We start from the raw sequence: 27997 nt of genomic DNA, 5'->3' as shown, positions 1-27997 counted from the left end.
TAGGTGCCTAACTTCAGTGTAAATGTGGAGTTCTTTTTATTTTTTGTTTTGTTTGTTTAAATATTTGGAACAATGCTTATTTAGAAAGGGTATGTAATGTATTTGAATAATCTAAAAAGTGTAATTACATTGCTTTGGATATTACAACAGGAGAATTCAATGTTGGGTGTTTGACCTAATTACAAAGCCTACTGATACCAGTAACTTAGTTCCCAGGCAGGGAATGAAAATGACAGAAAAAAGTAACATCACACAGAGTATTTAGTAGTAACAGCTGCAATTGTATGTCAGCAGCAGTAGAATAGTGGCCCAGGAGCATAACTGAGTCTATTGCACAGCTGTCAGTATTAGATGTTGGGGGTCAACGAAGATATATACTGTAAATGACATCTCACTGCCACTGAGCTGTGAAAAAAGAAATGGAGTACAGGGATGACAAGTCAGAGCCTGGAAACGGAGAAACAGTATGCTGCACCAAAGTGTGTGTATGAATACTGAAAGACGTTTGATAGTGGCAGCATTATACTGAACAATTAAGCTGATCATAGCACCTTAATAGAAAGCTGTTGATGGAAATTCCAGTCAACTTGGTTAAAAGGGTGGCTTGAGTTACAATTAAAAAAAAAAACACTTTAGTGTTCTGTAGAGTGGTTCAATATGTTCCATGTGACGAAAATATAATTTCTACCTGAGATTGAGTTTCAAAATCTCAGCAGCAGTGTCTACGTGTGAGAGCTATTAACTTTAGTAGTAAGTGATAGTCAAAGTACAGTATGTGAGACACACTGTACTTAAGGAGTGTGTTTCTAGCAGAAATGGGATGTAACAGGAGTAATGAATGGCAGAGACTCAACTGTGGCAGGTTGGCCACTGGTCTAGAAGACCAGGGAGAGCTTAGGAGGTGGCGATATTTAAGTAACAAGCCATGAGTTTCGATAACTTGGGTAAAATGTGATACAAATGAGTACAAAATATACTATACTTTATCTTTCTGCATTTAACATAAAAAATAACCTTTAGATACTGCTCATAGGGTTGGCTGAATGCCATTTTTTTTCAAATAAATTATTCAATTTTTTTATTATTTGCCCAGATTTATACATAAATGAAGCTAGCAGACTCTTATATATTATAAAACTCAGGAAATACTTCAGGTGAATATAAATACAGTTTAAAATGCTTTTACATGAAAATGTTTAGGTACAAGCAATATTATAAAGCTCTGAACCTCACTATTACAAGCACGATTAAAAGATACGGCATGCCAAAGCACTTCTATAAAGTGTGAAAAAGCTTCAGTTCTTCCATAAAGGGATTTATGGGTCTCATGCAACACATTTGGAAGATCATGCATTTAAACCTTTATGAAAATCTAATTTGTGAGGTTTGTTTGTGAATCTGTGTTAGTGTTCAAGCAATGTATTGTGGGTAGATTTATCTGTGTAATCTGTGCTAAAACTCTCATATTTAGGTGCAAGATTTATTTTTCCAGAAGCTGATTTAATTTTTCATAACAAATTGAAGCTTTAATATGCAATTTCATAGTCTTTAAATAGTTAACACTAACAAAACATATTTCTCCTGGTAAGACAAATTTCTGTTTCTATACATCTTTTAGTCCGTTCATTATTTAAAAAATCTCAACCACATTGGCGCCCCCTCAGTATTTCAAGAAAGCCTAAAGTCATGCAGTCCCTTCCTGCTATTTAATTTCCTTTTTGTGACTCTAATGGAAGACAACAATATATCCAAATATTTAGCTTGTTTTAACCCAATCTGATGAGTGAGCTTTTCTATGGCAAGGACATCCCCTACTGTACAGCACTATGCAAAGAAAGCAGGGGGATAATTTTTTTCCTCCATATTACTGAGTCAAGATCAGATGGGCTACCAGGCTACTTTTACTGTTGTAAGAGATCTCTCCATTGTAAGAGGTCTCTTTTTCAGGGAGGCCTTATATCATTGTTAAGTCATATTATTTTTAGTAAGTAGCCTTAATTGTTCTCTAATTTTGGACCAGAGGCTATGAATAAGGGCACAATGATTATATGTTGATAAAAAGTTCCTTTTACTCCATATTCCCTCCAGCATGCTGTTCCTACTTTGAAAATATTGCATTTCAGTTAGCTAACAGCATACCATTGGTAAAGAGTCTTAAGCAGTTTTCCATATTGGTAATACAAATATGAGATGACTGACCTTTCTACTACATTTTCAGCGATTTTTCCTATTAAAATCTTTAATCCATCTGCTCATAAAATTTACTACATTACTGCATGTCAATTTCAATCAGTATTTTGTAGGTGTCAGAAATTAATCCTTTATTATTTCACTGTTTCATTGCTATTGCTATAAATTTAAGCTGTTCTTGGGATAGGGCCTTATTTGCAGATATTGATAAAACGTAAGTGAGCGGGCAGTTACAATTATTTTGACCTCATCAACAAGACCACCTTTTAAAGTATGAAAAAGTCAAAGAATTTCTCTATTTGGCATATCTTACATTACTTGAATTAAAGAACAAACAAGAGCCCTTCTTTCATATGCCAGAAACTTTTCTGTGCTAAACTCTAATTTAAATTTACAATTTTTAAAAGAACCATTTTCAGTTTTTTTAAAACCAAATAATTCACACAGCTAGGCATCCTTATGGCTCCTTCAAAACAGGATGGAAGGAAAATTACTCCTTACATTAAAAGAGAATGGGGACTAAAGTAGGGTTGGAGTTGTATGGTAACTATACTAGCTTCTTTTACGTCAATACCAAAGCAAGTCTAGAGATAAAATGAATCCTTCCCCTCAATAATAAGCATTTCTCCACAGGGTGAATTGTGTCATTCAGAAGCAAGCTCCTAAACCAGCTTCCATAGTCTGGAATCCCACATAATCCTTCCTTTGTATCACGAGTTTGACTAAGATGCTTTTTAACTGAGTTAGTGCCAGGAACATCAGGGAAAAACTCCTGACAGAAAAAAGTATAGAATGCCATGTATTTGACTGTATTCATGTTTAGGCTAGTAACCAAACATTATTATGGACTGTAACTAAAATGATGCTTCTTGCTATTCTACACTATTAGAATCTTTCAAAAAAAGCTATGTAATAGAAGGGAGATATCTAAAAGCTATGCCAAAAAGAACTTCTAAAAATGTATGTTGCTTTTTAAGAGTTAGATCTGTCTGTAGCCTCTCTTTTTTAAAAGTAGTATTTATTATATACTGTTCTTAGGACTAATGTGTCTTATGTATATTGCCACAAAGATCTTTCCACATTGTCAAACTTTGCTTTGGCAAAGAGGACAACAGGGAACACAAAGTATGAAATTAATTTTAAAAATGATTTAATTGAAGAAGTGAAACTTTGATAGCTTGTTGCAATTGAACTAAAAGCCTTCTCTCTTACTTTAACATACTGTACACCTTGCTCTCAGCAGACCTATCAGGACTACAGCAGTGTTCATATGTTTTGGCTTGCTAAAAAGCAAAATGCTCCTAAGATTACCAGGAATCCCCAGAAACATTTGGTGTTGGGTACTGAGCACCACTAGAGTGCTCAATTCCACTGTAGTGTTGGCTAGATTTAATAAAGAATTTACAATGTAACTTTACATGTTGTACAAAAGTAAGTCTTGTTTACATATGTATGCGCATCCTCACAGTTAAATATTTAAACTTGTACACCTACCTTTTGACCTCCTGGAGTTTCTACACTCTGATGCTCTTTTAGTTTTTGTTCCTGTTCCATAATGTCTTTCAAATGTTCATTTACCTAAAGAGACAAATTTTTCAAATGACCTATTCTGTTTTTAAAAGAAGCAGTCCTCTGACTGGGTTTACAACTGAAACATGATAGTCAATATGATCAGGGTCTGTTGAAACCAACCTAGGGCCCAAATCAAAGACATGAAATTGGACCCCTGGCTGCAAGGCTCAAGATTCAGGGTGTAACATTATCCAACCCCACCTCTCCCCAACCTTATCTACCCCAAACACCTAAGATGGTGGTGCTTTGTCCTAGAATCAGTGTATGTTTATGGAGAGAGTTAGGGCTCTGTTCCCCAACTGGTGGGTCCCATCCACCACTGAGTCAAGGGAAGGTTCTCAGTGGGTTGTGGACCCGGTGTAGAGGGGAGGCCCCAAAGGGCATCTGTGCACATGTGCACGTGCTGGAGAGTGAGCCTGCCCCACACTCACCCTGCAGTTCCACTGGACTGGGCCTGACTTTCTGTGCTCCAAATATTACAATCTGGCAGAGGAGCAGCTGGGCCCAAACCCACAGAACAGGACCTGCCGCATCAGCGTGAGTGTAAGGCAGGCTCATTTTCCATTCATCCCTGGGCCCCCTTCTCTCCCCGTCTCCCTGCTGCAGCGGGCTGGCATTAGGGTCGCAGTGCCAGGGTGGAGGGCACTGCTGTAGTTGGTCTGTGCCCCCTCAGTGAGGCAAGGAGAAGGATGCTGGCCTATGATTTTGGGCTTTCCCACAATTTTGGTTCCTGGGTGGGTTGCAGAAAAAGACAAAATGCAGTTGGTGGGTCTCCTTAGTAAAAAGTTTGGGAATCCCTGATTTAGGGAATGCTGGATTGAGGTTGCCAGTTAAACATGTTGAGAAGGAACCTGTGATATGCCCCAGCTATGACCAATATAAAAGGGAGAAATAACAATTTTTCAGGGACCACTAAATTATCACCATCATAGGACTCACTGAACGCATGAAGCAATGTTTACTTCACATCAGACAGAACTGAAACAAAAATCTGGGGCCATCTGTACCAGCAGATTTGGCAGCGGCGTGTGATCTGTTTCTGAATATGCTGGCTGCTGACAGGTACATTTTATTACAATAGGCTACTATTATATCTGAAAATTTTGTTTATTATGTAGTAAGTAATCAGGTTGAAAACCTCATACTCAATATATGTTTAGGTACAACAGAGACCCCAGTTTCAAACTGGGTTCCTTTACACTAGAGAAAGCCAAGGATATCTATAGGTTCTGCTAAATGATTTATCAACAACTTTATCATGTCATCAAAATTCATCAGTAACTGGGCAGGTTTCATCTCTCTCTTACATTCTTTTCTTTTCTTCATACTCTACACTGCAGTCAAAAAATTTTATTTCAATAATGTTTTAATTGATTATGAAAACTTACCTTTTTCTTATCCTTGCTGAAAGTGAACAATGAACATCCTATATTAGATGAAGTCTGGAATACACATAAATTCCATTCATGGCTGCAGAATCATGTTGATTGTCTTTTCAATCTAAGCATATGTTTGCTTTGTTCTTACCTTATTTATCCAGTACATGACAGCATCCTCAATGTCATAGGGCAGGTCTGTGGCTTGGAAGAAGGCTGAATACTGCTGAGCACATGCAATCACTTTTTCAACACTGACCATCTCTACTGTATATGCCATCATCAGAGTATCAATCATGGCCAAATGAGCACTCTGCAAGAAAGAAGTTATTTTATAAGAGACCATTTGTTTATTTTACAAAATTAAATACTCTATTCTTTCTCTATTTTTCATTAAATTTCTACTAGATGTATATGAACCTACAAAACCACCAAAAAAACCTAACCTCCACAAGACGTCTGATAACTGACTGCCAGCTTTAGGCCAAAGGATAATGCTGGACACATACATAACAGTTTCAACAAGGACAACACAAAGCACAAGGACATGCGCTTGAAAAAAATGTGTTTTTGAAAAGTAAATGATCTGTACAGCCAGATAATGAACATAGCAACAACAACAACAACAAAAACCTGTGAATGTGAGGTCAGATGTAAAAGCAATGAAAAGGAATACTCACTAAGTTTTAATGTCACCACTAAGATACATGCAATCATTTTAAAGTTTGTTATATCCTTAATAAAATAAATATCCATACGTAAAAAATCTGTTAAACAATTTTATCTGTACTGGAAAAGGGTAGAGCTGGACAGTAAACTCACTTTGATTACCTCCAAGATACTGAATTTAGAAATGGAAATTCTATTTTTGTATGATGTTAAAATTTATTTAAAATATCAAAGCTACACAATTAAAATAAATCTTTCACTGTAACCTAGTGTATTGTGAGAGAAAAGATTCAAGATGTCAGAAGAAAATTATAGTTGAAATATCATTACATAGGTTACAATTAGGCTTAAACTAGAACATATGTGGACATAAACTAAAAGATAGCCTTCTGTATTAATATGGACGGGATCAATTTCTCTACATTTTATGGGCTACAGATTGAGAGTGGCAGTTTCATTATCAGTAACTATTAAAAAAAAACAAAAAACAAACACGCAACCAAACAAGAAAACTGCAGAGATTTTCATCCGACTCTTGATTAATGTGGGAGTTCTGGGAGTTGGTGGCAGCAGCGCTCATAATAAAACAGATTAATTTATGCCTTTTGTTGTAAAAAGACAGTAATCATTTTCTAGAATTAGGATTGACATTTCTCACAAACTAGAATAATTTCCAAATGATAATCTTTTTGCAGTATGGCCCATTACGGTATGTTAGATTTTGTATGATATATGTTAAATTTTATTAAAAATACCATTGGGGTCTGAAGCCCACACCCCTCCTGAGGCTTCCAAGTCAGAGCTTCAGCCCATGCTGCAACTACAAAGTGCTGTTTACACAGCTATTTTTAGAGTGCTAGCATGAGCCCTGATAGACCAGGTCTGTAGACCAGGTCTGGGAGGCTTGCTACTGAGACCTTTCCTCGATGGGCAGGGGTGACAGACAGAGAGTCCTCTTCTTGAGGGAAGACCAGCAGGACGGTGCTAGGAATTACTGACCCAGGCCCAACTGAGCAACACCTAGTTCTTGGGTCAGATTTCCAGCTGGAGGGTATAAAGCAAAGCCCCAACTCCATAAGGGGGCCGGGAACCAGGAGCGCACTGAAAGCTTACTCTTTTGTGGCTGCAGTTGAAGGCTGCAAGAGGGCAAGCAGGCCCTTCAGACCACTCCTCCCCCCCTGGTAGGCTGCGGAGGTCCAGAGCCTTCAGTTACCAGAAGTGACCCCACAAACTCAGTCAAGAACAGGGCTGATACTTTTGTTTTGTGCTGGAGGATAAACAGAGCCCTGGGAAGGGGCTACAAATGAAATTGGGTGTGTCCCAAGCTGGGGAGCTGATCCACCAGTTTACAACTGTATTTTAAAGTAATATCTCAGGATGAAAATGAAGATTCTGAGCACTCTGTAGTGTTACCAATGTAACTGAATTCTATAGTGCAGCATTCATACAAACATTTCATGAAGCACAGCAGCTAATATCTTGGCAACACTGATGAATAACAAGCCACAGAGAAAGATACTATGTAATATTTAAGAGCTATAGTTAGGGTAGCATAGGTACATCATTCCACATCTTATTACCATCTGTAGTATGAGAATGATGAATACGTTTGCATTGTGCTGTCCCCTCCTCTTGTACTTACTGCCTACCTCCTCAGATGAACATTTATATTATTTCCACACCAAAACCGTTATGCGTTTACAGTTATAGTGGCAGAAGAATATTTATTTTCAATGCAAACACTACAAACCTAGAAATTCATGTTATTAAAATATTAAAATCCAAACCAACTACAGTCACATGCTTTATCCCTCAAAAGTCATAGCTAGGGCCCTACCAAATTCAGTCCATTTTGGTAAATTTCACAGTCATAGGATTTTAAAAGTTCTCAATTTCATTATTTCAGATATTTAAATGTGAAATTTCACAGTGTTGTAATTGTAGGGGTCCTGACCCAAAAAGGAGTTGTGGGGGGATTGCAAGGTTATTGTGTGGGGGGGTGTTGAGGTACTGCTACCTTTACTTCTGCATTGCTGCTGGCAGTGGTGCTACCTTCAGAGCTGGGCGGCCAGAGAGCAGCAGCTGCTGGCTGGGAGTCCAGTTATGTAGGCAGAGCCGCTGCCTGCAGCAGCACAGATGTAAGGATGACATGGTATGGTATTGCCAGCCTTACTTCTGTGCTGCTGCCTGCAGAGCTGCGCCCTTGGTCAGCAGCCACCACTCTCCAGCTGCCCAGTTCTGAAGGCAGCACAGAAGTAAGGCTGGCAATACCACGATCCCCCTAAAATAACCTTGTGACCCCCACCCCCACAACTCCCTTTTGGGTCAGGACCCCCAGTTTGAGAAACGCTGGTCTCCCCCGTGAAATCTGTGTAGTATAGGGTAAAAGCACATGAAAGACCAGATTTCACGGTCCGTGACGCATTCTTCATGGCCGTGAATTTGGTAGAGCCGTAATCATGGCCGAGAGACATATTCATTTCTCACATCCAAAATGCACATCACCTACAACCACCAACAATGTACATGCCCAGCAGCTCAAAATCATACCCAAACACACACCCATAACCCCAACCGTAGCAAGATGAATTTATATTACTGACAGTCTTGTGCTGGAAAAGTCTGTTATTACTAATCACTGGTGCGTGGGGCTTCACTGGGCTCTGCCTATAAAAGGCTGAACTTATGCCCTGCTGGGTCAGTGTGCCAGCTTGGCTTAGGTTTCAACAGTGGGGGAAAGACAGCAGCTCTACTTCTGAATATATTGTTCCAGCTCTGGGACTTAGGGGAATGGTGGACAGTGGCTCCTCCTTGATGTCTCCTCCAAGACTGGAGGCAGGAGGAGTGTCCATCAGCCCCACCAACCCCAAAGACTTGAAAATTACATTGAGGTAGAACACAGTCTTAAGGAGTCATGTTAAATAAGATATTAAAACACAACTTTACCTTCAGTATAGGCAGGGATTATTCATATTTAACATCACATCAGCCAGTCACAGGAAAGCCTTGGGTCTAATCGGGTTCACCCATGACCAGCTGACAAGATGCACAAACATATAATGTGACAGTCCCTGATGCAAAGGTTTCTAAAGTGTTTGCCTAGGGGATGGAGGGGCAGGGGTCAGCTGAGAGCCAGAGCTGAGGGTCAACGTGCGCTACAGGGAGGAAAGGGATCCAAGCAAAGAACCAAGAAGCAGATGAGCTCTGCAGGGAGCAGAAGCTGTTTTACTGTTGTTAAGGCTATGATTTTGTCATGTATTTTCAGTAAAAGTCAAGGACAGGTCACAGGCAATAAACAAAAAATCACAGAAGCGGTGACTGTCCCTGACTTTTACTAAAAACATCTCTTACAAAATGGGGAGGTAGGAGGGTCCAGCAATAGGGTCCAGCTGGGAGCTGCAGGGACCCTATTGCCCAGTGGGTGCGAGGGGTCCCCCTGCCGCTCTGCATAGCTGGAAGCTGCAGGAGGGTCTGCCTCCACCTGTAGTGGCAGGGTATCTGCAGGGGGACCCCAGCCAGCGGCAGAAGCTGGGGAGCAGCTCCAGGGTCCCTCTGCCGCCACTGGCAGCTGGGAGCTGCAGGAGGGCCCCGGCTGCTTGCGGCAGCTGAGCCACTGCCAGCAGTGGTGGCTGGGCAGCTCAGGGGTCGCCGCCGCTCGTGGCACCCACCACCTGCACCTACTCACAGAGGCTGGGCTGCTCCGGAGTCCCCCGTTGCAGAGAGCGGCTGGTCAGCTGCGGGGGCCCCCAATGTCATGGAGGTCATGGAAGTCACGGATTCCATGACTTCCGCAACCTCCGTGACATAATCTTAGCCTTAACTATTGTTCTTTTAATAGACCTGCTATGACTCCCACGAAACCATCTTGCTACTGCAGCTGGGCATTTTTCCTGTAAAACCTAGTTGTTCCCTACCTCCTCAGACTGGCTGTTGTGTGAAAAGCTGGAGACTCACTAGACCCAGTAGGAGGAATGCCAGCTTCAGCATACTCTGTGTTCAACACTTGGCCCTGGTCTACACTACGAGTTTAGGTCGAATTTAACAGTGTTACATCGATTTAACCCTGCACCCGTCCACACGACCAAGCCTATTTTGTTGACTTAAAGGGCTCTTAAAATCTATTTCTGTACTCCTCCCCAGCGAGGGGTTTAGCGCTAAAATCGACCTCGCTGGGTTGAATTTGGGGTAGTGTGGACGCAATTCGACGGTATTGGCCTCCGGGAGCTATCCCAGAGTGCTCCATTGTGACCGCTCTGGACAGCACTCTCAACTCAGATGCACTGGCCAGGTAGATAGGAAAAGCCCCAGGAACTTTTGAATTTCATTTCCTGTTCGGCCAGCGTGGTGCGCTGATCAGCACAGGTGACCATACAGAGCTCATCAGCATAGATGACCATGGAGGCCCAGAATCGCAAAAGAGCTCCAGCATGGACCGAACGGGAGGTACTGGATCTGATCACTGTATGGGGAGAAGAATCCATGCAGGCAGAACTCCGTTCCAAAAGACGAAATGTCAATATATTTGCCAAAATCTCCAAGGGCATGATGGACAGAGGCTACAACAGAAGCCGAAACACTTTGCCTTACCATGGCTGCCTGCAAGCCGAATTCTGTTGCCCAGCCGAGCATGTGATGTCTCACACCAAACCAGCAAGCACTCAATATAAGAGGCAAAATGCGACCTTGTACCAAAAGCACAGGTGTTATATAATGTGAATCGCTTGATTCAGTGTGAAATAATCTTCCCTTTGTTCTCTAAAATGTATCTTTTTGAATACTACTCTCCCTTTTTTCCCTCCCACAGCTGCAAATGCTTTTACGCTCCCCCTATCATCTCCGTCCCAGAGGCTAGCGCAGATTGGAAGGTGAAAAAAACGCACTCACGACGACATGTTCTCAGAGCTCATGCAGTCCTCCCGCACTGTGTGGAGACAAACAATGGCAGAGTCCAGGAAAGCGTTAAATGAACACGATGAGAGGAGGGAAGGGCACGCTGAGACGAGGCAGGATGCAATGCTGAGGCTAATGGGGGAGCAAACTGACATGCTCAGGCGTCTGGTGGAGCTGGAGGAAAGGCAGCAGGAGCACAGACCGCCGCTGCAGCCCCTGTATAACCGCCTGCCCTCCTCCCCAAGTTCCATATCCTCCTCACCCAGATGCCCAAGAACAGGGGGCGGGGGCAGGAAGCTACTGGCACCCAGCCACTCCACCCCAGAGGATTGCCCAAGCAACAGAAGGCTGGCATTCAATAAGTTTTGAACTGTAGTGTGGCCTTGTCCTTCCCTCCTCCACTACCCCACCCGGTGCTTCCCTCCTCACCCACCCCTCCCAGGCTACCTTGTGAGTTTTCCCCATATTTGTGTGATGAATTAATGCCTTTATTACCTCTGAAACAAGTGATCGAAGGGGGGAGGTCGTTGGCTTACAGGGAAGTAGAGTCAACCAAGGGGGCGGGTTTTCATCAAGGAAAAACAAACAGAACTGTCAGACCATTGCCTGGCCAGTCATGAAACTGGTTTTCAAAGCTTCTCTGATGTGCAGGGCACCCAGCTGTGCTCTTCTAATCACCCTGGTGTCTGGCTGCGTGTAATCAACCGCCAGGCGATTTGCCTCAACCTCCCACCCTGCCATAAACGTCTCCCCCTGACTCTTACAGATATTGTGGAGCACACAGCAAGCAGCAATAACAATGGGAATATTGGTTTCGCTGAGGCCTAACCCAGTCAGTAAACTGTGACAGCGAGCTTTTAGACATCCAAATGCATTCTACCACCATTCTGCACTTGCTCAGCCTATAGTTGAACTGCTCCTTACTACTGTCCAGGGTGCCTGTGTATGGCTTCATGAGCCATGGCATTAAGGGGTCGGATGGGTCCCCAAGGATAACTGTAGGCATTTCAACATCCCCAATGGTAATTTTCTGGTCTGGGAAGTAAGTTCCTTCCTGCAGCTGTTCAAACAGACCAGAGTTCCTGAAGATGCGAGCATCATGCACCTTTCCTGGCCATCCCACGTTGATGTCGGTGAAACGTCCCTTGTGATCCATCAGTGCTTGCAGCACCACTGAAAAGTACCCCTTGCGGTTTATGTACTGGCTGCCAAGGCAGTCCGGTCCCAAGATAGGGATATGCATGCTGTCTATCGCTCCACCACAGTTAGGGAAACCCATTGCAGCAAAGCCCTCCACTATGACCTGCACATTTCCCAGAGTCACTACCCTTGATAGCAGCAGCTCAGTGATTGCTTTGGCTACTTGGATCACAGCAGCCCCCACAGTAGATTTGCCCACTCCAAACTGATTCCCGCCTGACAGATAGTTGTCTGGCGTTGCAACCTTTCAGAGGGTTATCGCCACTCACTTCTCAACTGTGAAGGCTGCTCTCATTTTGGTATTCTTGTGCTTCAGAGCAGGGGAAAGCAAGTCACAAAGTTCCATGAAAGGGCCCTTACGCATGCAAAAGTTTCGCAGCCACTGGGAATCATCCCAGACCTGCAACACTATGCGGTCCCACCGGTCTATGCTTGTTTCCCGGGCCCAGAATTGGAGTTCCACGGTATGAACCTGCCCCATTATCACCATGATGTCCAAATTGCCAGGGCCCGTGCTTTGAGAGAAGTCTGTGTCCATGTCCTCATTACTATCGTGATCGCACTGTTGTCGTCTCCTCTCCTGCTTTTGCAGGTTCTGCACATACTGCAGGATAATATGCAAGGTGTTTACAATGCTCACAGCAGCAGCGGTGAGCTGAGTGGGCTCCATGCTTGCCGTGGTATGGCGTCTGCAGGAGAGCAGAGTTGCAGCGGAAGCGGTGGAGGACAACAGTTAGCACCGCGCGCATTTCCCGAGGAAGAACACACGTACCCGGGGGCCCATGACAGACAACATGGAGAAATTCACTATTGAGACAATAGCAGCAGAGCAGAGTTGCAGCGGAAGCGGTGTATGATGACGGTTAGCAGTCCTACTGCACCATCTGCTGCCAGCAGCACCCAGGACACAACAGCGCTGGTGTCAGTGAGCTGAGCTGAGCTGAGCGGGCTGCACGCTTGCCATGGTATGGCATCTGTGCAGAAAAAAGGCGCGAAACGACTGTCTGCTGTAGCTTTCACGGATGGAGAGGCAACATGTACCCAAAACCACCCGTGACAATGTTTTTGCCCCATCAGGCATTGGGAGCTTAACCCAGAATTCCAATGGGTGGCGGAGATTGCGGGAACTGTGGGATAGCTACCCACAGTGCACCGCTCCGTAAGTCGATGCTAGCCACGGTAGTGAGGACGCACTTCGCTGATTTAATGCGCTTAGTGTGGACATACGCAATCTACTGTATAAAATTGATTTCTAAAAATTGACTTCTATAAAATCGACCTAATTTCGTAGTGTAGACATACCCTAGGACAAGTCAAAGCAGGTCCATCAGCTGGAGAAGGAGGGAAGCACTAATGTTTCCCAGCCCTTTCCTATCTGCGGTTTTCAGCTGCTCATAAGCACCCTCCCTGCCTATTCTGCTCCGTGCAGTTTAGCAAAATGCAGCAAAATTAAATAAAATGCCATGACTATTTTGATAATTTATTCATTTTTAACTGCACAAAATTACCATCACTAATAAATGTAGGCTTCTAATCAGTTACTTTTTATGTATAGTTTTAAGAAACACATGCACACAGATTTAATTCAGGTTGTTTTCTGACCTGTAATCTGATTGAGTTCTCAACATAAATTTACAGTTCCCTCAATTAAAATTATTTATCTGTGTCACATAATTTCAGTGTTTCTAATAAATTAGGCAATTGACAGTTCATTAATAAACAAATTAAGGGGAACAGACATAGAAGGGTTAATCTACAGAGAATACCCATGCAATACCAAGTCCAGGTTTAATAACACCCTTTACCTACAGTGACAACAATCCATGTTGCAAAATTCTTCTGCTACATCAGTTATCAAATACAAATATATTCAATTTCTTGAAAGCGAACTGCAAATGTTCTTTTCTTTTTTAACCTCAAACCGGGATTCCCAAAAAGGTTAACTGCTTAACAAAAAATAACCACCAGCATATCCTTAAGATCCTGAGAAACCAAGTCTATCAACTTCTCAGTTTCCTACAAGAGTGAGGTTCGTCTACACTACTAAGTTTTGTTGACTTAAACCAACCTGTTTTGATGTAGCCCTGGTCTACACTACAGAGTTAGGTCAACATAAGGTAGCTCACATTGACCTAACTCTGTAAATGTCTACAGTAAAATGCAGCTTCCATTAATGTTACTCGCCCACTACATCAACTTAATAACTCCACTTCCGCGAGAGGCGTAGCACTTAAGCAGATATACTTAGGTTGATGCAGTATCAGTGTAGACACTGCATTGCTTACTTAAACCATGTCTACACTAGTGAGTTTATAGCATCACAGCTGTGCTGATACACAAGTAGCTCAGGTTAATGTATAGATTGATTTATTCCCTATAAGCGTGATTGTTTCCCTTTTTGGTGCCTGAATCCTCTCCTTCTCCCCCAACCTTTCTTCCCTATTTAAAAATGGCACCCATGCTTAGAGAACAAAGAAATGGACTTCTAATTCCTCAGTTTACTTTTAAAGTCAGCACTGGGAATACAATTAAAATTGTGTATTCTGCATTAGCAATGATAATAAGAATTGCACTAAGCCATGCAGGATCCATGCTTCTGCCAGAGAGATGTTGGCGACTGAAAAGCAGTGTGCAGGACTGTGGTGAATTTTTAAAATTACATTAAAATTATGGAGTGGAATAAGTACTATGGGAACTCAACATTTAGTTCCCAGAAATCCCTAGGCAAATTACTGGTATCCTACAAAAAAACTTTTCAAAAATGTCCCACAAGGGCTTTGCATTGGACAGCAGTGTGGGGCACACTGCGATATCTTCCCATGCTACACCGCATTTTCTAATCAATGCAACAACTTGTGGTGAGGACATGCAGCACCAACTCAAATGCCAAAGTGTGCATGCACCTGAGTGACATAAAAAAGTCCATGGCTGTAAGCCAACATAAGTTAAATTGACCAAATTTTGTATTGTAGACACAGTGAAAACAACTTTGCTACAAGGAGTCATTTTTGGGTTGATAAAAAGCATAGCAATTTTCACCCATAAGGATAATTTTCAAAAAATTGCAAGTAACCAAAACCAGGTGTGTAATTTAGATTTTATGTAATCCTAGAGGATTCACTACATCCAAAAATTGCTGCTTATAAACAAACAAACAAAAAAAAATATCAACATTTTTGTTGTATCCTTAAAATTAATCCTGGGATTATAAAGTCAAACTATATTCTTTCCTTTTCATGCATCAGCACCAGTAATAAAAGCTCTTTAGGTTAAATTAGGCCTTCAGTTACATCTGTGCCAATCTATTGCTACTGGGTTTACTAGCATAACAAATTGCAATTTATTAAACAGTTCTGTTGATGCACAAGACTGAACAGAATGAATGTCCATCTCTCCCTGGTGTGTAGGCTCTGCAGAGCTAACAGGAGGAAAAAATGGGGGGAGGAATCAGTTTTGTCATGTAAATCACCAGCTATGACTGAATATGCACAGAGAAGCATCTCTGATGAGTCAGAAGATACCATTTTTACCTAGTAATTTTTAGCAACTGAATTGTTCTTTCTCTGAAGAATCAGCAGAAAATGGAAACTGATGAGATTCCTAATCTACAGATGCTGTACAAAGCAGGAATCTTATAACACTTAAATCCATAACAGCTCACTAGAATTAGTTGACAAAAGAACCAAGGAATGAATTGGAGGATTAGGCCCTTAGTTTGTTTTGAAAGCTTTTTCCTGGAAAAAAAAAATTATTTTAATCTTTGAAAATGAAACACTGTTAATGTTCCACACTATTTTAAACATACTATAAACAGAAATAAGATAGAACACAATTTTTTGGTGCTTCACCTCAGCCTAATGTCTCAAAGCACTTAAGACTTGCACCATTGTCCAGACATTTCAGAAGAAAGACAGGAGGTAATGGATGTGGTTTAATTAGGCTGCAACTTTATTCACTTAAAATATCTGGGAGTGCCTGGCAATAAATTGTACAGCGCAAGTCATCACAATTCCTTAATTATTTCCACATAATCCCCAGCCTGGTCACAGCCACCTCAGTGTTGGGACTCTGCTGCCCTCCCCTTGTATGAGGATTTAACAGGGCTAAAAAGGAAGGAGGTCAGCTTCCCACTACTATTCCAGATGTAGGAGTTCCAAGGCCCTTTCCTCCGCTCCCTTGAGGGAGGGGCGCTAGAAAAAGGAGAGGGGTTGGCTTTTTGGTGTCCCAGACATAGGAGTCCTGAACCCCATTTCCTCAGCTCCCTTAAGGGATACTTTCCTTCAAATCCTTTCACAATCCATTTTATCCAATAACTATATGCTTTCCATAACAAGTACCTGCACTGGCCATCTGCCACAAATTATACATAGTAAGCTAACCCCCATGCTCCACTCTACTGGATCTCAAATCTGCTGTGGAGAAGGCAGAAAACACCCACCCTATCTCAGCCAATAAGGTTATGAGAGACAATTTTTTCCCCAGCCCCCAAGGAAAAAGCATGACAAGCATGATGCCCACAGAGGATTATGAATGGATCTAGCCCTTTTTTGGATCCTGTGGGTGGGTGTTACCAACACAATCCAGATAAAAGAGGGCTTCTCTGGCACTACACAGAGTATAAATACCCTACCACTCTTCCAGTCAGTTGGAAGGGCAGTGCACTCTCCTCTTTCCTAGTCCAGCTGTTTCCTGCTCATCTCTGGCTGTCAGGGTAAACGTTCCCTCTGCTACCAGTTACACAGGGAGCCATTAAAGGGGCAATAATCCTTTTTCTTCTGGCCAGGCAGCCAGAGACCAACCACATACAGTTAAGACCATAAGAAGGGCCATGCCAGATCAGATCAATGGCCCATCAAGCCCAATATCCTGTCTCCAAGACTGGCCAGTACCAGAGCTTCAGGAGGAGCATACAGAACAGGGCAGCTGGAGTGATCCACTCCATCTTCCCCTTCTGGCTTCTGGCAGTGAGAGGTTTAGAGTCACCTCAATCATGGGTTACATCCCTGACCGTCGTGGCTAATAGTCATTGATGAACCTATCCTCCATGAACTTATCTAGTTCTTTTTTGAACCTCATTATACTTTTGGACCCCACAACATCCTGTGGCAATGAGTTCCACAAGTTAACTGTGCATTGTGTGAAAAAATATTTCCTTTTGTTTGTATTAAACCTGCTGCCAACTAATTTCACTGGGTGACCCCTGGTTTTGTACTGTGTATTTTCTATTCAATTTTCCCACTCCATTCATGATTTTATAGACCTCTCTCATATTCCCCCCTTAGCTCTCTTTTTTCTAAGCTTAATAGCCTACTCTTTTTAGTGTCTCTAGGTATGGAAGCTGTTTCATACCCATGATCATCTTTGTTGCCCTTCTCTGAACTTTTCTAGTACATTACAGTAGTTACTCACATTGTAAAACGCGGTCTGTTGTGTAGATTTAAGTTTAGGTACTTTATAAAAAATTTACATTTATGAACTGACCACCTTAACACCTACTGTTTATAATGTAAAATCTAACTATGCATAAAAATTTATGAAGTGCTTATCACTGTAGTAGCTAAGTGCTAGCAAAACATAACAGATGAGAGTTATACTGACTGAGATCAGTGCGTCGTCTAGTTCAATATTCTTTTTCTGACAGTGGCAAATAACAGATGCTTCATATGAAGATGCAAGAAACCCCATTATAGATTATTATGTAAAAATAGAAAAGGAAAATTTCTTCCTAACATGAGACATCCAGTGGTTGGCTTATACCTGGAAGCCTAAGATTTTAAAATGCCTCTTTATGATAATTTATATAGCTGCAAATTTTCTCCTAATCATAGAAATGCACAATCCTTTTTATTTTAATCAAGCACTTTGCCTCAGTCATATCTTATGGCAAGGAGTTCCACACATTAAATTATGCATTGTATAAAAATGTATTTCCTTTTATCATTATACATATTTTGTGTTTCCTTGTTATTCGCTGTTCTCTCATCCTTATGTTATCAGAAAGGGTAAACAGGAGCCCAGATTGACCTTTACTATACCATTTATTATTTGAATCTCTCTTTCAAGTCCCACTTTACTCACCTATGTCACACATACTGTAGTACACATGCTATCAAGAGTAAATAACATTAAAATATTTCTTTAGAAAACAGATTATTCACATGTGCTGTTGTCATTCTTAAAACAAAAGTGATAAGAATATATCATGGACTAATTATTTGAATAATGTAAATGTTTCTAAATATCAAGTTTTTTCAGTTGTTAGAAGTACAAAACAAACACAGACCAGTTCTTTTTGTTAATATTTTGAACTTTTTCCCTTAAGAAACAGCTGAATGTCTTAAGGCCAAGCCAGCATTCCCTGTCTTAAAAGCCCTTATAAAACAGAATTTGGCTTGTCAGTAATTGCATTCCTGGCTGGAACCTGACAACAAATGTTCCCTTTTTGCTACAGCTGAAAGTACCCGCCAGGTTTCTCCTGCAGGGATTTTCAAACACTTTTATCTAACTTTTTAGTAGTACATACATTTATAAAGCATCCAGCAACGTAGTACCTGGATGCAGTTAACATAATTTGGTTCAAGAGAAATATTTCCTGTCAACTAGGAGCACATACATCACATGCTATAGTAGCTGAATGAACTAGCTATGCTGAATAGATCAGAAGCAGGAGGATTACAGCCAGGAGACTGAATTGCTAAACAGATTCCAATACCTACCACTGGTAGAATGAATGTCATTAGATTATTTTTCAACATGCCCAAAAGGTAGCCAGGTTCAACTGAATACTGGTTCGAAAAGAGGGTATTGATAAAAACGGACAATTCTGTAGGATTTGTCCTGATCATCAAGGAAGCAGACACCAGGGAAGACATCCTTAGGATAGGTTTCAGAGTGGTAGCCGTGTTAGTCTGTACCAGCAAAAACAACGAGGAGTCCTTGTCCAAGGAGTCCAAGGAATCCTTAGGATAAGTTCTATTCCTTTTGAGCTGGTTGGAACTACACCTACTAGACCTCAAAGCAGTCCCACAGCAGGAAAAACAACTGTTCTAGTTGAGGGACTAAAAAGTGCTACATCAACTGCTGACTGAAAAGTGAGTTGTTATATATGTGGATTTTTTGGCACGGTCAGATATGTCAGAATAGGTTTTAGTTTATTTTCCCTGGGTACCAGCTGAAGTTACTGAAGAATCTAGATGGGTAAAACAATTACCTTATCTGCAACTTAGCCAAGCCACTGGAGATAACAACCCAAAATTCTGCAAGAGTTCCATGAGATTACACACACATTTCTGCGGGACAGAGGTCACCAAAAACGTCTTCACTATTGTAGTGGGGCATTGCTAAAACACTGACTCTAATGCAAAAACTGGTAAAAAAGTAAATTAATTTCAGGCTTCTAAGATGGTACTAGGAAATATGGAATGTAAAAAATATAAATTAGCTGACAATATTCACAGAAGTACAGGAGTATCAGGCAAAAGTAGGGAAATTCAGTAAAATCCAGTAAAACCAAAATTTAATGTTAATTTTCTATATACTTTAAGCTAAATTATTTATATGACCTTCATCACCATCATATCTGAGCACTTCGCAATCTTTTAAGGGATTTATCCTCAGCACCCCTGTGAGATACGGAAGTACTATCATCCCCATTTTACAGATGGGAAACCGAGGCACAGAGTGACTAAGTGACTTGCTCATGGTCACACAGGAGATCTGTGGCAGAGTAGGGACTTGAAACCAGGTCTCTAAAGTTCTAGGTTAGTGCCTTAATCACTAGATTACTTTTCCTACTTCAGTTAAAGCAAAACCATAGTGGTCTAACATCAATATGTCAGACCTCCAAGCAACTCTCTTCTGTAATATTATCAAGTATACATAGTATGACGCTCCATTACCAATGCCTCACCACAGAGCTTCTTCCAACACAAAAAACTTAGTGATGGGAAGAAAGAGTTATCAATCAGGTTCAACTTCAAACCCATTGCCTGTTTCTATCAAGACCATACTGTTAAGCAATGACACTTCTTATTTTATACAGCGAGGAAGGGATTTTTCATCTTTTTCGTCGGAAAGGTGAAACAGCCATATGAAGCCATTTGTTTTCATTTTCTTCATACAAGAAACAGTTTTCTTCCCCACCTCCCCGCCCCAAAGGGAGAGAGATGCAGCCTTAGAATCAATTTTTGCTTTCATTCTCCATTGTAATTCTGTAATAACTCACCTGATTTAGTTACTCTTGATGTACACCAATATGGCAAAGCAGAATTTGGGCTTATTGCATTTTCATGCAGAACCAGGAACTCTGGCAACTTACTTGTTCGGCAAGAATGCATGTTACTGAGTCATTCCAAACACACCATAACCGTTACTATAGCTAAGGCTACGTTTTAGTCACAGGTATTTTTATTAAGTCATGGACAGGTCACGGGCAGTAAACAAAAATTCATGGCCTGTGACCTGTCCATGACTTGTACTAAATACTCCTAAATCTTGGGTGCTCGGGGGGGGGGGGGCACCGCAGGTGCTGCGGGGGGACACACACCGTGGGTGCTCTATGGGGAGCAGCCTGGGACCCCTGCTGGTGCTCTGGGGGAAGTGGGTTGGTGGGGCTGGCAGGCTCCTTATCTGGCTCTGCGTGGCTCCCTGGAAGTGGTGATATGTCCCTCCTTTGGCTCCTAGGCAGTGGCGCAGCCAGGGGGGCTCTGCACGCTGCCTCCCCCTGAGCACTGGCTCTGCAGCTCCCATTGGCCGGGAACTGCAGCCAATGGGAGCTGCAGGGGCAGTGCCTGTGGCAGAGACAGTACATGGAGCTGCCTGGCTGTGCCTCCATCTAGAAGCTGAGGGAGGGACATGTCGCCACTTCTGGGGAGCCCCCTCAAGGAAAGCACTGCCCAGAGCCCTCACCCCCTCCCACGCCCCAACCCACTGCCCTGAGCCCCCTCCCACACCCAAACTCCTGCTGCTGCTGCTGCGGGAGGGGTGTGGTGGTCCAAGACTGCCCCAGCAGCAGACGGTGTGGCTGGCCATAAGGCTGCCCAAGCTGCTCAGCTGGCCCCTGGGCCAACTGCACCAGCCACTGCAGAAGTCACAGAGGTCCCAGAAAGTCATGTAATCCATGACTTCCATGACAAACTCGCAGGCTTAACTATAACACAAAAAGTTTGCTTCTGCTATTTGGTAAAGATTTTTTAAAATTCAGTAATTGGTTATTGATTACATTACTATGGAAAACATTAACATTTGATTTATTTCCCATGTCAAGCAGAACTATAGCTCAGGGATCGGCAACCTTTGGCACACAGCTCGCCAGGGTAAGCACCCTGGCGGGCCAGGCTGATTTGTTTACCTGCTGCGTCGGCAGATTCGGCCGATCATGGCTCCCACTGGCCGCGGTTCGCTGCTCCAGGCCAATGGGAGCTGCTGGAAGTGGCGGCCAGCACATCCCTTGGCCCACGGCGCTTCCCGCAGCCCCCATTAATCTGAAGCAGTGAACCACGGCCAGTGGGAGCTGCGAGTGGCTGAACCTGCGGATGTGGCAGGTAAACAAGCTGGCCCGGCCCGCCAGGATAAGCACCCTGCGAGCCGCGTGCCAAAGGTTGCCGATCCCTGCTATAGCTCATTTTAAAAAGTGAATTTGCAAAATATATTTGCTTGCTGTGATAAGCTCTTTAATATCATTTGTCCATTCCCTTATCCCAGGTTTTGTCATGCTTTTCTTGAGCACATTAAAATGTTATATTAGATTTTTTTTCAGTTTGCTAAATAATTTAATACTTTGAACTATCTGCTTAAATTATTTTACAATCGAGTAAGTAGCAAATACTAGTCTCAAAGAAATTTGGGAATCTCTTTCATGAACCACATAACCTAGTGAGATTTGGGGAGGATATTTTACCGCTAGTAAGTATCTTCTTAGTGGAAACAGATTTCATCACACACACACACACACACACACACACAAGCTAGGAATCCATGGCCTCTCCGATATTTTTACAGTAGAACCTTAGAGTTACAAACACCTCGGGAATGGAGATTGTTTGTAACTCTGAACAAAATGTTATGGTTGTTCTTTCAAAAGTTTACAACTGAACATTGACTTAATACAGCTTTGAAACTTTACTATACCAAAGAAAAAGGTTTTAACCATCTTAACCCCACCCTGCTCATCTAAAAGCTTTTTCCCTCCTAACATCATGGCTATCAGCATGCCAAGCAGATACCAATAGTTTTTCCTCTTTCTTTCCCTCGCTACATTGTTTTAGTAAAAATTGTTACATTGCTGCTTTCCAGTAGTGTGGAAAGGGAAAAAGACTCAGATTTGGATTTGTCAGAGATGAACACATCCGTGGGATTTGTGATGTCATTTAACAGAAAACAAGGTTACACGAGTTGCTGGTGACAAAACAACATGTCCAAGGCTAGGTCTACACTACGGGGAGCGGAGGGGGGGGAAGAGTCGACCTAAGATATGCAACTTCAGCTACGCGAATAGCGTAGCTGAAGTTGCGTATTTTAGGTCAACTTACCTGGCTGTGTGGACGGCGGCGAGTCGACCGCTGCCACTCCCCTGTCGACTCCGCTTCCGCCTCTTCCTGCGGTGGAGTTCCGGAGTCAACAGCGGAGCAATCAGGGATCGATTTTATTGCGTCTACACTAGATGCGATAAATCGATCCCCAATAGATCGATCGCTACCCGCCGATCCGGCGGGTAGTGAAGAAATGCCCCAAGAGACAAACCACAAGAAGGTTCATTTATTTCTAAAATTAGGACAATTTAAAAACATGTGAATATGAATGCTATTTAATTTTTTTTAAGCTAAAAAGTTTTGCAAGTCACTTTTAAACAGTAACCATAAATAGGGCTGTTTAAATGTAACAAGCAAAATTATCCTTAATAATAAAAAAGTATGCTAATATGCTGTGCTGTTCTTGGGGTGCCAAGAACTGAGAGTCACCTTGTTACCCCACTGCCTCCAGCCTGAGGGATACTTGCTTGTGTTTAACTGTGTGTCAGCTCCATGACACAACCAACCTGTTAGCCACTCAAAAATCCTTCTCTGGAGTATGCCAGCTTACTTTGCTTTGCATGTTAATAATATGCAAGTCCCTTTGAAGTGTCCCCCTGCAGCATCCAGCCCCCTATCCACTGAACACTCACAGAAATGTCTGCTGTCCCCAAGGGAAGAATTTACACACCAGCTTGTATGATTCAACTCAGGACCAGCACCTCACTTAACACCACAGCACTGAGATATATTTATAGTGAAAACAACAATATGTTTATTATCAAAGATTCAAGAGATAGTGAGGAAGGATAAGGGAAAGAAAAAGGCTATATATAAAACAAAATCCTAACATGCTTTCCAGAGACTAAACTTAACAGGCTAACCTCCTGGAAAAAAAAAGTCTTATATTACCCATAATCTTTTGCAAGATAGGCAGAGATCCTGTTTTCAAGAATGTAAATGCGCTGTCCATTTACTTTCTAAGCACAGGATAAAGGAGTGTTTTTGCCTTCTACTTATATCCCCAAAGTTCATTGGCTGTACTGAGTCAACATAACCTCCGCTGTTTATTTTCCTGTTTGCGACTGCTTTGTTGATTTCACATCCACTGTGTTAGCTTACAATGCTTAATTTACATGCTGACAGAAAGAAAGGTGAATAAACACCTTTTGTCTGACATAAATCCTGTTTGTCAACTCTGCCTTGAAACAAACTTTAAAACACATTTTCAGTATACATACATAACTCCTTACATAGCATCTCTATGTTCATTTCACCAGTGTGACCCTGGCTTTCATTTAAGACCTCACATGACATTATTTGATGAACCACAATGTACATACCAAGATCAGGATAATCTTGGCAGTGAGGGGTTTTTGAGTCACATATGCTCACTAAAGTGGCCCAATGCGTAAGATACTAAAATTCAGGCTGGGTGGATAGATCTTTTTGTTTCAACAAATAAGTAGGAGTCTCAGAATGCAGTAAGTTTTTGAACTTCATATTGTTTTCTATAGGGATAAATTTTAGTGGCGGGAGTTTCCACAAGGAGAGGAGAAATACTGATCTGGCACAGTTCTGATTCTTGGAACAACTCTTTCTATGTCCCAAACTAAACTGGAATGAATGTTGTTTAGCAGTAACTACAGACAACAGTTACAAGCTAATTTCTCTCTCTAGACATTGATATATAGTTTGTTGGCTCTGTAATCAAGACTAGAAATATTGGATACATAGGTTGGAGGATGGGAAAAGAAATCACCTCTAAGTAGTACCATTGTCAAAATAAATTAAACCACTTGCTGTGGGGGACAACTGGATACAACAGTAGAATATGACAAAAAACTCCTTTGTTTAATTAATATGGTTGGATTGCTTATATTTAAACTCCTAACTCTGACTTTTAATATTCCAACAGCATATCAAAGATCAGTCACTAACATTTTCAGCAAATATTGCTGAGTGCTCTTAAAGCCATTATTTCAATGTTGGCAGGTTTCCTTCTCACCTCCAAAGCCCATCTCCATGGAAACTAAATAATTCTATGATGTGTTTATAACATCAGACAGCATAGCTGTCATTCCCTACCATAGAGGACTACATGTATTGAGCCTTCACTTTTATTACCATTCACATCATATGATTTTATCTCAGCCATATTAAGCTTAAAATAGCTAATAACACAAGGTACTTAAGAAGAAGATTCACCTTTCCACAAATAACTGATTGAATTGTTTTCACACCATGCCAGGTTTTAAAATGCTGCTCAATACTAATCAAGTTTTTGATCATTTCAGAATTTATTTAATTCTAAACTCACAGAAAAAGCGTACTGTTAAAAGGTAAAACAGTAGACTCCCTAACAGAGAAGTCTACTTTTGAAAAACAGGAAATCTATATTCCTGCAGCTCCAAAACTTTAGGCTGTGATCTCATCAGCTCTCCAAGTAAAATGTATCGAGTTAAGGTCAGTGCTTAAATATGAAACTTACAAGAAAAATCTAGTATGCTGCTAATATTCCTCGGATAGTGTCCGGACCCCAGCATGGTGTAAAGGTGTACTGTGCTGCTTGCAAAGTCCTGCTCTCTGCTACAGTGCAATTCCAGAGAGTGCGTCCAATGAAGATAGGAGTAAATACAACAGAATTTGTTCCACTATAATTCAGTTGTCATATAAAACTGAGATTCTACCAACCTGTGGCCAAAGATCATCTAATACTATTGAAAAGTGGGGATATCAAAATCTGATGACCTGTCTCAGCGCCTCTGGAGTTTTGCTATTAACTTTAGTGGTAATAGGATCAGGCCCTAAATTCCAATTTGGGTAATTACTTTCTGCTAGACTAAATTCCCCCTGCAATTTTAATTGCATATAGTACTTTTCCACTCCCTCTCTTAAGTGATTGTGTTCCGTTGCCATGCGCTGTTAAGCAGCTGCTGTGTTCCACATATTTTTCACAGACACTCATTTTGGGATCAAAGGGAATTTATAAATATTTTGTAGAACTCAAAATTTTATTGTAAACTTGCTTTTGAAGATTTGAAACAGTATAACCAATGCTCCATAGGGCACAATGAATGTGTAGAACAAAATACATATATACAGTTCCAGAGCAATTATTAGTCACAAAATTGGAATGAAAAGCTGATGTACTTGGGAAAAAAGAATTTGCTTTCTTTACTTTTTCTATTATATATACACATCATTTTAAACATGTTTAATTTACTAATGTTATGGTGAGCTGGCAGTGTCTCCACAGCTCTGTAACAAGCTTTCCATGGAAAGATTTTTAACAACTGTATTCCACCCAACTTCCTCAGGAAACTTGCCTCTAATTGAAAATTTTCTCCTCTTGCCAAAGGAGAATATTGGAGAGAAGGTTCAGGTTAATCAGGCAAGGCAGTTTAAAAATGAGAATTTGAAACATAAGTGGATTTTATTTTTGCAAAAGTCATCTTATTTTTTTTGGAGGATCATGTCCAAACCCCCTGGAATAACTTCAGATTAGAGTTATTAATTTGGGCTCAGTGAGCATTTATGTCTTTTAATTGATAGAGAGCTTTAGTTTTAGAGTTACTGGCCTCAAAAATTTGAGCATCTGAGAACTATGAAGGACATCATTCCTTTATATACTACCTAGGTAAAAATTTCAAAAAGCTGCTGTTCAAGGTTATATGAAGAGTTATATTCATTTTTGTTTAACTGTTGATTCAGGAACTACTACTCTTAGGACAGGAAGACCAGAATCTCTTTTTAGGTTTAGCTTTCTTTGTTGCTCTAGGAAAATATTAGCTAAAGGAATTCAGAGTATATCTTTTCTAATTATTCCAAGGTACTGTCTTTAAAAAGGAGGAAAACTACCTTGAAGTAGTTTTCCTCCAAATTTTCAAATGAATCGACTCCTTACAATTTCCTTATTTGCTCTTTTTAACACCATGCACAGAAAAATGAAAAAAAAAAATCCATTCATCAATGCAATGGCAGTCATGTAAGCCATTATGATTATTTGGTTTTCTATATTTTTGGAGGGACAGAACCACACAGCATCATATAGCACTAGGAAGGGACGACAGGGAGACTGAATCTCCTCAAAGACAGTTTCCTCTTATAATGTTCTTGTCAGGAAACATTTCCCAGCCTCCTACTTAAAGGAAATGTATCAGTAGCATGAGAGAAATGAAAATGGACACACAAAATTATACCAATCACAATAAGCTTGTTTCCCTTTTGTCATTACAGTAATAAAAACCTTGGAAGTGATAAGCTGCTGACTAAGAGAATTACTAAATCAGACAGCTGCCCTATTCATTTCCATCTAGGAAATAAAGGACTGTGACAGGCCAGCCAGAACAGAGGATGTTAGACAAAAGGAAACACTCTAAGACTGGGATACAATTCAAGTAGTGGGGGTGGAGTTGGTCTGTTTTATAAATATATTAAAATGTCTTCCCCCTTTCTGGCCCATTAGTCCAAACCTCCTAAGTAAAAAGCTTTTCTCAGCGAGACCAAATGTCAAACATAAATAAAATAGGCTTTCCTCAGCTGTAATAATCCTCAAAGAGCAAGACATAACAGTTTGTGAGCCTCTAGACTTCATGTGCACCTCCCCCATTCCTCCCCCTTCCCCTCGAAAAATAAACTCCCTTCATGCTCTAGTAGTGTATAGTCTGTGTTGAAGGAAGAGGGACTTAGATTCCTCCATGGAGATCCTGCTGTGCCACTAACCCATTTTAATAAGAGTACAGGCACCCAGGGGCTCAGTTTCATTTGCAAACATGCAGCGTCTCTGCTTATAAGGGACAAAGTGTTAACCCCATCTCTGCAAATTCCTATTTGAAGTCTGTTCACCTCATCACAGGAACATTTACATTACTAGAGATTGCTCAAACCTGTCAACAAAATTTATGAAAATCTGGAATGCTATCTAAAAGAGTAACTTAACAGTATTCACAAATTCCAATGCCAGACTGCAGTAGGTGTAAGAGCCAATGGACATATAAGATAAATATATTAAGATCTTTTCCATGATTATAGACTTGATAAACAGTTTCCAAGAAAACAAAATTTAGCTGGTCTCAATACTCTGCTTTCCTATGATGTAGAGTTCAATTTATGCAGTGGATGAGGGCAAACTAATTAAGCAATCAAAAATAATCGAGGGATTTTTGCTTGTTTATTTTTAAACAAAATTATTACGTAGATTTATGTTCACAAGAGTCTCCCCCCCTTTTTTTTTATTATGCTGAAATGCATACAATTTATCCTTCTGTCACTGATGGAATCTTATTCTGATAAATAATTTTTTCACAAAACTGATAACTTCCAAAAAAGTTTAACATCAAATTCTAGGTTTTTTTTAAATTATTTTAATAAAGGCATTAAATTATGAAGTGATTACTGTATTTTCTGGCGTATAAGACTACTTTTTAACCCAGGAAAATCTTCTCAAAAGTTGGGGGTCGTCTTATACGCCCAGTCGTCTTATACGCCGGAAAATACGGTAATTCATGTAATACCATCTTCAGTAAGCACATTTTTTCCCAGAAGTCTTTCTTTGTTGAAAATGAAGGGGATAATTAGTTTGGGCCCACA

The 27997-nt window shown here is 41.2% G+C and overlaps 1 protein-coding gene across 5 annotated transcripts in view; it reads right to left on the bottom strand.

Annotated features, from left to right (window-relative positions):
- Positions 1-27997, bottom strand: part of CAMSAP2 (calmodulin regulated spectrin associated protein family member 2) — a 170641-nt gene that overhangs the window by 73076 nt on the left and 69568 nt on the right. For all 5 annotated transcript variants that reach the window (XM_054036732.1, XM_054036733.1, XM_054036735.1 and 2 more), the window contains exons 3-4: positions 5290-5451; positions 3685-3768 (exon numbers count right to left, since the gene is read on the bottom strand). In XM_054036732.1, coding sequence (XP_053892707.1) covers positions 3685-3768; positions 5290-5451 — 246 coding nt within the window. The remainder of the gene's footprint in view (positions 1-3684; positions 3769-5289; positions 5452-27997) is intronic.

The sequence above is a fragment of the Malaclemys terrapin genome, chromosome 8 (genome assembly GCF_027887155.1).
Source record: "Malaclemys terrapin pileata isolate rMalTer1 chromosome 8, rMalTer1.hap1, whole genome shotgun sequence".
Taxonomy (NCBI): Eukaryota; Metazoa; Chordata; order Testudines; family Emydidae; genus Malaclemys; species Malaclemys terrapin.
Note: the sequence above shows the minus strand (reverse complement) of the source record. Positions and strands in the feature narration are given on the sequence as shown.